The sequence below is a fragment of the Mustela erminea genome, chromosome 6 (assembly GCF_009829155.1).
Source record: "Mustela erminea isolate mMusErm1 chromosome 6, mMusErm1.Pri, whole genome shotgun sequence".
Classification (NCBI taxonomy): Eukaryota; Metazoa; Chordata; class Mammalia; order Carnivora; family Mustelidae; genus Mustela; species Mustela erminea.
This window is the reverse complement of record NC_045619.1, coordinates 53104526-53117735: the sequence shown is the minus strand read 5'-3', so window position 1 is coordinate 53117735 and position 13210 is coordinate 53104526. Positions and strand designations below refer to the sequence as shown.

Here is a 13210-nt window from a genome sequence, read left to right as displayed (position 1 = left end):
CATGATGCCGGGGTCCTGTGATCAAGCCCCGCATCGGGCTCTCTGCTCAGCAGGCAGCCTGCTTTCCTTCCTCTCTCTCTGCCTGCCTCTCTGCCTACTTGTGATCTCTCTCTTTCAAATAAATAAATAAAATCTTAAAAAAAAAAAAAAAAAGAAAAAGAAAGAAAGAAAGAAAGAAAGGGTTCTAGTTGCATTCTTTTGCAGGTAGCTGTCCAGTTTTACCAGTATCATTTGTTAAAAAGACTTCTTCCCATTGTATATACTTGCCTCTTTTGTCATAGATTAATAGACCATATAATTGTGGGTTTCTTTCTGGATCTCTAATCTTTTATATTCATCTGTCTGTTTTTGTACCCACACCATACTGTTTTGATTACTATAGCTTACATTAGTCTAATTTAATTTGGAGGTTGCTCATTTGAACCCGTTTTAAAATCACTAAATTTTTACCCCAGTTCTCCCCACATTTTAGGTACGTGGTGTCCTACTTTACATCCTTGTGTTTTGTGAATCCCTTGGCTGATTGTTACAGATATATTTAATTTTATTGCTTTTGTGCTTTAACTTCCATACTGGTTTTATAAGCAATAAATCTACTACTTTTATTATGTTAGTATGAATCTGTGAAATATTTTCCTTTCTTACTTTTATTTCTCTTTATGATATTTCCTTTCCACTCAAAGAATCCCCTTTAATTTAAGGATGGTTTAGTGGTGATGAATTCCTTTAATTTTTGTTTGTCTGGGAAACTCTTAATCTCCACTTCTTTCTGAATGATAGCCTTGCCAGAAAGGATAATTTTGGTTACACATTTTTCCCATTTAGCACTTTGACTATATCATGCCTCTTCTTTCAGGCCTGCAAAGTTTTTGCTGAAAAATCAGCTGATAGTCTCATAGGGTTTCCATTGAATTGTTATTGTGGAGGGGTTGTTTTGTTTTGTTTTTTCTCTTACAGCTTTTTTTTTTTTTTTTGAGAGAGAGAGAGAGAAATGGGGCAGAGAGAGAGAGAGGGAGAGGGAGAGAATCTTAAGCAGGCTCCACACCCAGTACAGAGTCCAATGCAGGTTTTGATCTGACAACCCTGAAATCATGACCTGAGCCAAAACCAAGTAATGGATGCTTAACAGATTGAGCCACCCAGGCACCCCCATTCTCTTGCTGCTTTTAAAATTCTCTCTTTAGGGGCGCCTGGGTGGCTCAGTGGATTAAGCCGCTGCCTTCGGCTCAGGTCATGATCTCAGGGTCCTGGGATCGAGTCCCGCATCGGGCTCTCTGCTCGGCAGGGAGCCTGCTTCCCTCTCTCTCTCTCTGCCTGCCTCTCCATCTACTTGTGATTTCTCTCTGTCAAATAAATAAATAAAATCTTTAAAAAAAAATAAATAAAAATAAAAAAAATAAAATTCTCTCTTTATCACTACCTTTTGTCATTTTAATTATCGTGTGTCTTAGTGTGGATCTCCTTGGGTTGACTTTGTTGGGAGTTCCCTTTGTCTTGTAGATCTGCACGTTTGTTGCCGTCCCCAGATTAGGGAAGTTTTCAGCTACTATTTCTTCAAATAAATTTTCTGCCTTCCTTTCTTCTCTTCTTCTGGGATTCCTATAATACAAATATTACTCTGCTTGCTGGCATCACTGAGTTCCCTTAACCTATTCTCATTTTTTATTATTCTTTTTTCTTGTCCTGTTTCATTTGACTTATTTCTGTTATTCTCTTTCCAAGCTCACTGATCTATCCTTCTGTTTCATCTAATCTAATATTTATTCTCTCAAATGAATTTTTAACTTCTGTAATTGTTTTATCTCTGCTTGGTTATTTTTATATTTTCTATCTCCTTCTTGAGGGTCTCATTGGATCTTCCACCCTTTTCTGAAGTCTAGTGAGTATCTTTATGATCATTCCTTTGAATTCTATATCTGGCATATTGCTTATCTCTATTTTGTTTATCTCTTTGGCTGCAATTTTGTCCTGTTCTTTCATTTGGTCCATATTCCTCTGTCTCCTCATTTTATCTAACTCTCTGTGTCTGTTTCTATGCGTTAAGAAAGTCAGCTACATTTCCTGCTTTTGAAAATAGTGACCCTATGAAGAAGAAGTCTGTAGTGCAATGCTTCCTATGCATCAGAACTTGGTGCTTCAGGGGTGTCTCCTAAATGTGTTGTGTGTACCCTACTGTTGTGATTGAGATAGGTTTGCCTTCAGGTCAGTTGTCTTCAATGGCTATCTTTGCTTGCTCTGGACAGTGTTTGGTCTCTGTGATGTTAAGGGGACAGACTGGGTCTTCCTTGAGCTTGAATTGGGTCAGCCCAAATGCCTACTCTCAGCTCACTTGCCAGAACTATGGTCACACTGAATTGCAGGATGCTCTTTCTGCATTGTTCCCCTGAGAGATTTTCATTGGTGGGCTGAGCCTGCAGTCAGACTAGATGTCTGTTAGGGTTGCAGTGACCTCAAGTTGCTGGAGTCTCCCTTTGTACTGTCCCTTGTAAAGTTTTGTTGCTCGGTGGGAACAGCAGTCATATCAGATGTCTGCTCCTAGCCCACTCCTGGGGCTGCAGTTGACCTGATATATGTGGTTATCTTCCCCTTTATCCAAGGCAAGAATCACTCTTAAGTAGTGCTTGTCACACTTGGGGCTGCTTACACAATACCACACTTGTTGTTCAGTTGTGGATGAACTCCTGCCAAGTGGGGCTGATTTGGTGGGTTTCATACACAGGACATCTAGGGGTAGGCTTCAGAGTGTTAGCAAGTTATGTTGTTGGTCTGCTTGTGGGCAGCAGTGTGGAGGTGCTTTGGAGGAACTCCTACATAGAGGGATGGATTGGATTGGGCAGTCCAAGGAGAATGCAGGGACAGGGTGTGTTGTTAGAAAATCTTGGTGGGAAGTGTTCATGCTGGTTCTAGCAGGTGTTGGTGTATTCAGGTTGGTGGGGTGGGAGGAATAGAAATTGTTCCAGTCAGCTCCTTTGTTCTTAGAGAAGTCTCCAAAAATCCTTAATGTTCCTGTGCTTGCTCTGAGACCAGTAAATACACCTTCTTGAATACTCCTGAATACATCTCTCAAACCACTGCTTCTGTGCTGTGTCTTGGTGAGATTGTTTGCTATGCTGTCCCTTTAAGGGCATGGACTCAGTTTCTTATTACCCTTAGGCTTTCCCAGAACCAAGCCCACTGATTTTTAAGGTTCCCAGTGATAAGCTTCACTGATTGTAAAAACTCACAAAATTAAGTCCTTCTAGTCTTTTTTTTTTAATATCTTATTTATTTATCGAGAGAGAGAGAGAGAGAGCACAGAGGGACACTGAGAGGGAGAAGCAAACTCCCCACTGAGCAGAGAGTCTAATGCAGGGCTTGATCCCATGACCCTGAGATCATAACCCAAGTCAAAGGCAGACATTTAACCAAGTAAGCCACCCAATGTCTCTAATATTTTCTTTAAACTTTAATGAAAAATATCATTTATAATAGCCAAACTATAGAAACAGCTCAAGTGCCCATTGATAAATGAATAGATTAAAAAAGACATGGCATAGTCAGACAACAGAAATAAATAAAAGGCATCCAATCAGCTAAGAAGTTGTCAAACTTTCACTATTTTCAGATAACATGATACTCTATGTAGGAAACCCAAAAGACTCACCAAAAAACTGCTAGAACTGATAAAAATTTAAATAAAATTGCAGGATACAAAATCAATGTACAGAAATCTGTTGCATTTCTATATACCAATAATGAAGGTGCAGAAAAAGAAACCAAGGAATCAATCCCATTTGCAATCACACTAAAAACAATAGGATGCCTAGGAATAAGCCTAACAAAGATGTAAAGGATCTGTACTCTGATAACTATAGAACACTTATGAAAGAAAATGAAAAAACCAAAAAGAAGTTGAAGAAATTCCATGCTCATAGATTGGAAGAGCAAATACTGCTAAAATATCTATACTATCCAAAGCCATCTACACATTTAATACAATCAGTATCAAAACACCACCAGCATTTTTCACAGCGTTAGAACAAACAATCCTAAAATTTGATTGGAACCACAAAAGACACTAAATAGCCAAAGAAATCTTGAAAAAGAAAAGCAAAACAGGAGACATCATAATTAAGGCTTTCATGCCTTATTGCAAAGCTGTGATCATCAAGACAGCATGGTACTGGCACAAAAACAGACATATGGATCAATGGAAGAGAATAGAAAACTCGGAAATGGACCTCCAAATATATGGTCAACTAATTTTTGAAAAAGCAGAAAAGAATATGCAATGGATAAGAGGTAGTTTCTTCAACAAATGGTGGGCACTTGCTGTGATGAAGACTGGGTGTTATATACAAATGATGGGTCATTGAATTATGCTCCTGAAATCAATATTATACTATATGTTAACTAACTAGAATTTAAATAAAAACTTGAAACAAACAAAGATGTGGTATATAAAATGGAATATTATTCAGCCATAAAAAATGAAATCTTGCTATTTGCAACAACATGCATGAAGCTACAGAGTATCATGTAGGCAAAATATGTCAGAGAAAGACAAATGCCATTTTATTTCACTCATATGTAGAATTTAAGAAACAAATGAGAAGGAAAAAAGAGAGAAAGCAATAGACTCTTAGGTACGGAGGGAAAATCTGATATTAAGATAGGGGAGGTGGGTCAGCAGGTTGGGTGAAATAGGTGAAGGGGATTAAGGGTACACTTACCCTTTATTTTTATATATACATCTTTTGTTTGTTTGTTTCAGGTTTTTATTTAAATTCTAGCTAGTTAACACATACTATAATATTAGTAATATTATACTCATTCAATAAGTAATTCTAGAATGAAAACTTTTTGTCCACACAGAGTTTTAAGAGAAAATTTATACACTTTATGATAAAATGCTAACTATATACAAAGAACTTTAGGTTCTAGTCCTGTCCTCTTTTTAAGAGCTTGAATCTTTTTTAAGTTTTTTTTTTCTCTACAAAAATAGGTTTTTTCAAAAAAGCAAAAGGCAAAAAAAAATAGATATTTTCGTCTTTTGGGGTTTTTTGGAGGGGGCTGCTCTTTATTTTTTGTGTTTGGATTTTTTTTGGGGGGGGGTGTTGCTTTGGTTTGATTTAGTTTTATTTAAGTAGGCTCCGTGCCCCACCCAGAACTCAAAGTAACAGAGAATCACCACATTAAAAATTTTGGAAAGAATAAAATAATATTCTTTCCAATATGCAAAATGAGAAATAAAATTTCACTGGTAGGTTACGATGAGTATATGAAGATCAGATAGAGCTTTGTCTCTGCATCTGGACATGCGTGTCTGGTTTGGAACAGATCCACTTCCTCTCTGTGTAATGCCTAGCACTGCTGGCACCTTTGTCATTCAAATAGGCACATTCTCCTCCTCCTCTGATAGGAAAACTGCAATGGAAGAAGCAAAGTCAATCAGCTGGCCACCAGATATTTCTCCAAAAGCAGAGAGAATAAAGATAAGAAAACAAGGAAACTGACATTAAATCAGCCTCTAAATGTAAGATACATTATACATGTCATCTCTTTAATACTAAAAATTACCCACTGAGATCTGTATCATTTCTTTTCATGGACAAAAACAACAACAACCAAACAAACCAAAACAACAGAATTTACCAAGATTCTTATAACAAGTAAAACTAGGATTCATACCTAAATCAATGAAAATACAGGGCCCATGCTATTCTCACTTTCTTCACTTTGAGAAAGAGAAGAGGGAAGAAATGATGTTATATTGCGGGTGATTTTTGTTGTTGCTGCTATTCTTGGGTCTTTATTTTCTCTTATGATGTTCATCAGCATTTAAATGGCCTGCCACAGACATCTCAGTCAGCATTTAGACTACAAATTTTTCCTCTGTACTGTGTGAAATTGTTTTCATGTGACCTGATTTGCCTACGGTTGAGACATGCTAGCCCTTAATAAAATATATTTTTCATTTCTGTGTGATGAACAATTTTCAGCAACTGAATAGTTGACAATATATTTGCTCCTTTAAACACTTAGAGAATTAGGTGAAGTGAATATTATTATTTCAGTATTGCTGAGGAAGAAGTAAAGGTTAAAACAAAATATTTAACAAGTTTCCACAATGTGCTAGGCACTACACATACAACAGTGTATAAACATAAGTTCTAACTCTTAAAACAGTATCTGTCCAAGATCAAAAAGCTAGTAAGTAAGAACTAGTTTTCAAAACTACGAATGTCCTACCTAGTGCCCTTTTCACCAAAAAATAGTGATATTTCCAATGCTGAAGACTTTTTCATAACCTCATAAGGCAACTTTTCAAAACTTCCTCATGTGCTCAGACAAGAAAACATTTAGCAGAACTGTCTGAATCCAAGTCTTCCAGCATTATCTGAAATTTTCCCAGTAATATAAAGACCCGATAGATATAAGAGTGAGATTAAATTTGACAATGCCAAACTATATTTGTGCTGACCATTATAATTATGATCTTGTAATGGATTCCATTACCATGACTCATCCCTATGTAAATGGTTGAACACTGAGGCAGTGATAGTTTAATATAATTTAACTTGCATTTATATAAGATTTTAAAGTTTAAGTAGTGCAGCCATATACACCAAAATCTTTGATTCTCACATCAACCCTGTGAGATCAATAGAGCAAGTACAATTAATTTTGTTGTAGAGGTAAGCAACATACTTAAAGATAGTGTGTAGTTTGCTCAACGTGAAAGAGTTGGTCAATGACACACAGGAGGCTGTTGTCAAGTTCATCATTCTACCATGCCACATGGTATTGGTTGGAGGATGTTTCAAAACCTCTACCACCTACAATTTTTCACTTTATTCCTTTATCACTAATCCTAAAATAAAAATTCTTAGAGGATATAACTGGAGAACACATTTGATTTCATGCAAAGTAAATTCAAATACAAATAGTGCTATCATATCTTTCAGAACTTACCAGTTGCTCCATTCAGTGCCATTTATCAATTTCCATGGTTGGCCTAGTTCTCTGCTGAGCCCAATCCAGTGGTCATAAGGCCCTTTATACCTCAGTAGGAAATTCTTTTAGAAAACAAAGATGATATGCATTAACCTGTCATTATCTGACCTCTCCCAGAAGTGCTGCTTGTATGCTATGTTCTTTTTTTAAAATATTTTATTTATTTATTTGACAGAGTGAGACACAACAAGTAGTGGCAGAGGGAGAGAGAGAAGCAGACTCCCTGCTGAGCAGGGAGCCTGATGTGAAGCTCAATTCCAGGACCTCATGATCATGACCTGGGCCACCCAGCAGCACCTCTATACTATATTCTTAACTGCTCTTATGATTTTCTCCTTTTTAATTTTATATTGTTTTATAATACATAGAGACTAGATATGCTACAGCAACATACACACACAAATATTAAAACTAAGAGAAATTGCTGATAATTTGTTCACTTTTAATTCAGCATAGTGCTACTTTGTATTAATAATCCACAATTTGTTTATCTGTTATATTATTGGTTTCCACCAGTATTATTTCAAGTTTGAAGTTATTATAAATGTTGTAATGACATTTTTGGCACCTGTCCTGGAATGGATGATCCAGCCACAGTAGATACTTATTGTCAATTTTACTAAATGACACCAAACTCCTTTTTTATGTCATTGTAAGAAATTACACTCACACCAGCATTATAGGCCTGTTTTCCATGCTATACATCCTTGTTAACACTTAGAGTATTTTTTATTATTACAAGTATTAATTTCACTATAATTAAATGTGTGATTTTCCCTTATGATTAGTGGAGTTGTGATTTAATGACTTCTTAGGAAAATTTTTACTCTTTTGAAGTCATAAACATATTTATTTTTGCTTTTCCTTGAGGTATACAGTTGGGATACTGACTTTTATATATTTTCTTCTTTAAGGTATGCATTTACAGCTCTGAATTTCCTTCTTATATTGCTTCTACCACATATCATGAATTTTGGTATGTTGTGTTTTCATTTCATTTGTCTCAAGTTATCTTCTAATTTCCCTTGTGATTTCTTTTTTGTTCACTGGATATTTAACAGGCGGTTAACTTCAACATATTTCCAGTTTTCTTTCTGTTGTTGATTTCTAGTTTCATTCCATTGTAACTGCAAAAAGAACCTTATATGATTTCAATCTTTTCAAATTTACTAACTTGTTTTGTGGCCTATCATATGATCTATCCCAACAAACATTCCATGTGCACTTGAGAAGAATATGTGTTCTGTTGTTGGGAGGAGTTTTCTGCATGTCTCCTACATCTAATTGGTTTGCAGAACTGTTCAAGACTTCTATTTCCTCACTGTTCTTTTCTTTTGTTGTTCTACCCATTATTGAAAGTAGAATCATGAAGTCTTCAGCTATTATAATAGAACTATTTCTCATTTCACTTATGTCAATTTTTCCTTCATATATTTGGGGTTTGTGTTATTAAGGTACCACATGTTTATAATTGTTAGATCTTACTGTATCAAAATTTGTATCAAGATATAATATCCTTCTTTGTGTCATAAAATTTTTTGCTTTTGTCTATTTCATCCGACAAGAATATAGTCACACAGCTCTATTTTGGTAACTATTTGCGTGTAGTATCTTTTTCCATCCTTTCATTTTAAACTTCTTTGTGTTTTTATATCTATGGTGAGTCTCTGAGAGAGAACATACAGATGGATCTCGTTTTGTTTTCATCCAACTTCCAGTCTCCACCTTTTAATCAGATAGGTTCATCCATTTACATTTAATATGATTGCCCATAAAGAAGGACTTGCTTCTACCATTTATCTTTTTTTTAGTAGGTTCCACTCCCAGTGAGGAATCCGTATTTATTTTTTACACCTCTTATATGTTCTTTATTCTCTAATTTCTCTATTATTGTATTTTTTATTGAGTTGAGCTTTTGTAAGTGCCATTTTTATTCCCTCTTTCTTTTTCTGTATGGATTTTAGTAATTTTATTAGTGGTTACCTTGGGGGTTGCAGTTAACATTCTAAACTTATAACAATCTAGTTTATAATATGAACTTGGTTTTAATACTGTATAAATATTTTGCCCCTATATACCTCCAACATTGTCTTTATATTATTGTCATAGATTATATGTATATTATGTACATATATGTATATTATATGTATACATTGCAAGCACATTAACACAGATCTATAATACTATATTATGAATTCATCTTGTAAATCTTGTCTGAAAAAAAGCAAGTTACAAACTAAGCCAAGAGTATAGCAATACTGGCTTTTGTAATTCATCTGTGTGGTTACCTTTATGAGTGTTCTTTATTATTTTGGCTCTGAGTTACTATCTAATGTACTTTAATTTCAGACTTTACAGTTGCTTAAGGATGGATCTACTACTAAGAAAATCCCTTAGCTGTTGTTTGTCTAGAAGTGTTTTAATTTTTTCCCCATTCTGAAAGACAGTTTCAACAGATACAGAATTATTTTTTTAAAGATTTTATTTATTTGTCAGAGAGATAGAGCATAAGCAAGGAGAGCAGCAGGTGGAGGGAGAAGCACACTCCCTACTGAGCCAGGAGCCCAGTGTGGGACTAAATCCCAGGATCCAGGGATCACAACATGAGCCGAAGGCAGATGCTTAAACAACTGAGCCAACCAGGTGTCCCAACAGATACAGAATTATTGATCAGCAGGCTTTTTTGCAGAATTTTTTTTAAAAGATTTTATTTATTTATTTGACAGAGAGACAGATCACAAATAGGCAGAGAGCCAGGATGAAAGAGAGGGGAAAGCAGGCTCCCTGTCAAGTAGAGAGCCCGATGCGGCGCTTGATCCCAGGACCCTGAGACCATGACCTGAGCTGAAGGCAGAGGCTTATCCCGCTAAGCCACCCAGGTGCCCACAGCATTTTTTTTTTTTTAAGATTTTATTTATTTATTTGACAGAGATCACAAGTAGGCAGAGAGGCAGGCAGAGAGAGAGGAAGGGAAACAGGCTCCCTGCTGAGCAGAAAGCCTGATGCAGGGCTCCCATCCCAGGACCCCGGGATCATGACCTGAGCTGAAGGCAGAAGCTTTAACCCACTGAGCCACCCAGGTGCCCCCAGAATTTTTAAAATATGTAATTCCACAGCTTTCTGGCTTCTATAGTATCTCAGGATAAATCAACTATTAATCTTACTAAGGATCCCAGGTACCTGACTAGTCCCTCCTCTTGCTGCTTTCAAATTTCTCTCTTTGGGTTTTGACTACTTGACTCTAATTTGTCTTCGTGGGGATTTCTTTGAATTTATCTTGCTTAGGGATTTGTTGAGACTCTTGGACATGTATATTCATCTCCTTCCTCAACTTTGGGAAAATTTGGGCCATTATTTCTTTACATATTTCTCCTACTTCTTTTTCTCTTTTCTTTCTGAGATCCCTACAATGCATATATTGATTTGCTTGATGACACTACCGTTCCTTCGGGATCTGTTCATTTATCTTTGGTTTCTTTTCTTTTCTTTCTATTCCCAAACAGGATACATTCAATTGTGTTATCTTCAAGTTGCTGATCCTTTCTTCTTCCTGTTCAAATATGCTTTTGACTCCTCTAGTGAGTTTTTCATTTCAATCATTGTACTTTCAGCTGGAGAATTTCTATTTTGTTCCTTTAATAATGCCTACTTTTTATTGATATTCTCATTTTATTTATATACCATTTTCCTGATTTCTTTTACTTTGTCTGTCTATGGTTTTCTTTAGTTCATTGACCATAATTAGGACAGTAGATTTTACATCTTTGACTAATATTTCCAATGACTGGGCTCCTTCAGGGATGGTTTCTGTCAGATATATCTCCTTGTGAACAGGCTATGCTTTCTATTCATCTTTATGCTCTGTAATTTCTTTGTTCAGAACTGGACATTATGAATATTTTATGTGTTAACTCTGGGAATATAATTATTTTCTTCAAAGATTTTTGAATTTTGATTATTGAGATTTGGAGCCATCTGTTTGTGACTTTTCTAATAATTTTTGGAAAAAGTGTATTCCCAACTCTGTGTGGTCACTGAAATTTTTATTCTGTTATTTCTAAGGTCAGCCAGTTACCAGCCAAAGATTTTCTTAAATGCCTGGCTCCCAAAAGGGGGAAAAAAACCAAGCACAGTTTCTGTAAATCCCTTGGCAATCACTTCAGTTGGAAGGAGTTGAAGAAAAAATGGCAGCCCATCTCTGTATCTTCCCCTCAGCAATGAAAAGCAGCACTCAAAAATCAAAACACAGGGGTACCTGGGTGTCCCAGTGGGTTAAGCCTCTGCCTTCGGCTCAGGTCATGATCCCAGGGTCCTGGGATTGAGCCCCATGTTGGGCTCTCTGCTCAGCGGGGAGCCTGTTTCTCCCTCTCCCTCTGCCTGCCTCTCTGCCTGCTTGTGATCTCTCTCTCTATCAAATAAATAAATAAAATGTTTTTTTTTTAATCACAACACGTAGCCAAAATATTTGAAGAACAATACTCTTATTGGCCATCCTGGTTCCAGCAAGTTTTACCAGGAACATGGCCAGAAGTATCCATGGCTCCCAGCCATGATGAAGTGTGGGGAATGGTAGCCACTGAGTGGGAAAGTTGAAACTCACTGGGATTAAGTAAAATCTACTAACCTCTTCATTAAGTTATCCCTTGGATGCTACAAGACTCCAGAGTTCCAAAACAGTTACTTGAGGAAGTTTCTGCTAGCTCAATAGTTGTACAGATTTAGGTACAGATTCCAGGAGCCACTGCTCCTTCTCATTGCTGAGGGGAAGATACAGAGATGGGCTGCCATTTTTTCTTCAACCCCTACAAACTGAATTGATTTCCAAGGGATTTCCAGAAACAGTACTTGTTTTTTTCCCCTTTGGGGAGTGAATTGGGGGGGTCGTTTTTATTTTTAATTCTAGGTAAAACTATTTTCTTACCAGTTCCTGGATGGTTTCAACTTGAACAAGATCAGCACCGTGTGAGTCACAAAACCTCTGGCTGAATGTCCAATTCTTGAAGTCATCAGAAAAATAGAAACACTTTCTTCGGAAACCAATCCAGCTTTCTGGGCATGCAGCTTCAAGACACTCTGATGATATCTGATGCAATTTTCTACCAGTTACTAAAAATAAAAACAACTTGCTTTTATATTTTCCTATATATATTACCATGTGCTTTCTAATACACTTTTCAATGGTCATGTGAAATACTAAATGTATTATCCTTCTTTTTCAAATGAGGAATAGAATTCTGAAAGTCATTGCATACACTACATAATAAATGTCAAAGCTAAGGTTCAACTAATGTCTTAGTGGGTTGATTGAAAAAAGAATTAATAATGCCTTAAACTCTGGACTACTGTTACCCTTCCTTAATGCCAGGTAATCAATAGCAACATTTTATCAGCCTTAGAGAACAGATAGTTCAAGAGCTCTAGATTCTTTCCTAAATAAAATGAGGGGCAGGGTATAGATATCTTTTGTGAATAAGGTTTCTTGAGATGAAATCACCAGATATATGTCTAAATAGTCCTATGAGGATAAAGTCAGTGATATAATTGGGAATGATGGAAAATAATAGGCCCACAGTCCTATTCATATGTAACAGGATTATTGAAAGGCCAGAGAGGCCTATATTTTGTAATCCACAATGTTTTTGTGGTCCTCTCTTCTTTCTAATATCATCTCAGCCTATGTCCTCACTAACATATTATTTAAAATTACTGAATTCTTGGCCAATATTCAAACATAAACACAATTTCATAAATCATACACACTCAGCTTATACAGCTCTATTTTGATGTGTCCTCCATAAGGATCTGCACACAATACCTTTGAAGTAATTTTAGTTGAAAATTTAATTTCAATTATATTGTACACCTGAAACTAATATAATATTATATGTCAATTATAGCTCATTTTTCACATATCCTTAATCCAAAGAAAAATTTTTAAAAAGAAAATGTAATTTGAGAGTAAATTTATATATAAAATATACAAAGTATATAATTACATGTTTGTAAATAAAATATATGAGTATATAAATATATATATGTATACCTGTAGAGTAAAACTACATGATAAAAGGCCTAGCAATAATATAAATTAAAGCACAATATGGTTGAAAACTGGGTTCTACCTTATGCAGGCTCTGGTCCTTCTATTAAGCTTGCAATACTATGACCTCTATATTACACAATTAAAATCAAAGACCCAACTTACAAGGTAATT

At 35.9% G+C, this 13210-nt stretch overlaps 2 protein-coding genes across 5 annotated transcripts in view; both read right to left on the bottom strand.

Moving 5' to 3' along the window:
- The window catches only part of LOC116593236 (killer cell lectin-like receptor subfamily F member 2), a 34394-nt gene extending 33187 nt beyond the window's left edge, over positions 1-1207 (bottom strand). The window contains exon 1 of the mRNA XM_032347213.1: positions 1186-1207. The gene's annotated coding sequence lies outside the window, so the exon portion shown is untranslated. The remainder of the gene's footprint in view (positions 1-1185) is intronic.
- Positions 1208-5085: 3878 nt separating this feature from the next.
- CLEC2D (C-type lectin domain family 2 member D) overlaps positions 5086-13210 on the bottom strand; it is a 30774-nt gene continuing 22649 nt past the window's right edge. For all 4 annotated transcript variants that reach the window (XM_032347215.1, XM_032347216.1, XM_032347218.1 and 1 more), the window contains 3 exons: positions 11918-12102; positions 6955-7058; positions 5086-5406 (listed from right to left, as the gene is read on the bottom strand). In XM_032347215.1, the coding sequence (XP_032203106.1) occupies positions 5268-5406; positions 6955-7058; positions 11918-12102 (428 nt within the window). In that variant the 3' untranslated portion in view covers positions 5086-5267. The remainder of the gene's footprint in view (positions 5407-6954; positions 7059-11917; positions 12103-13210) is intronic.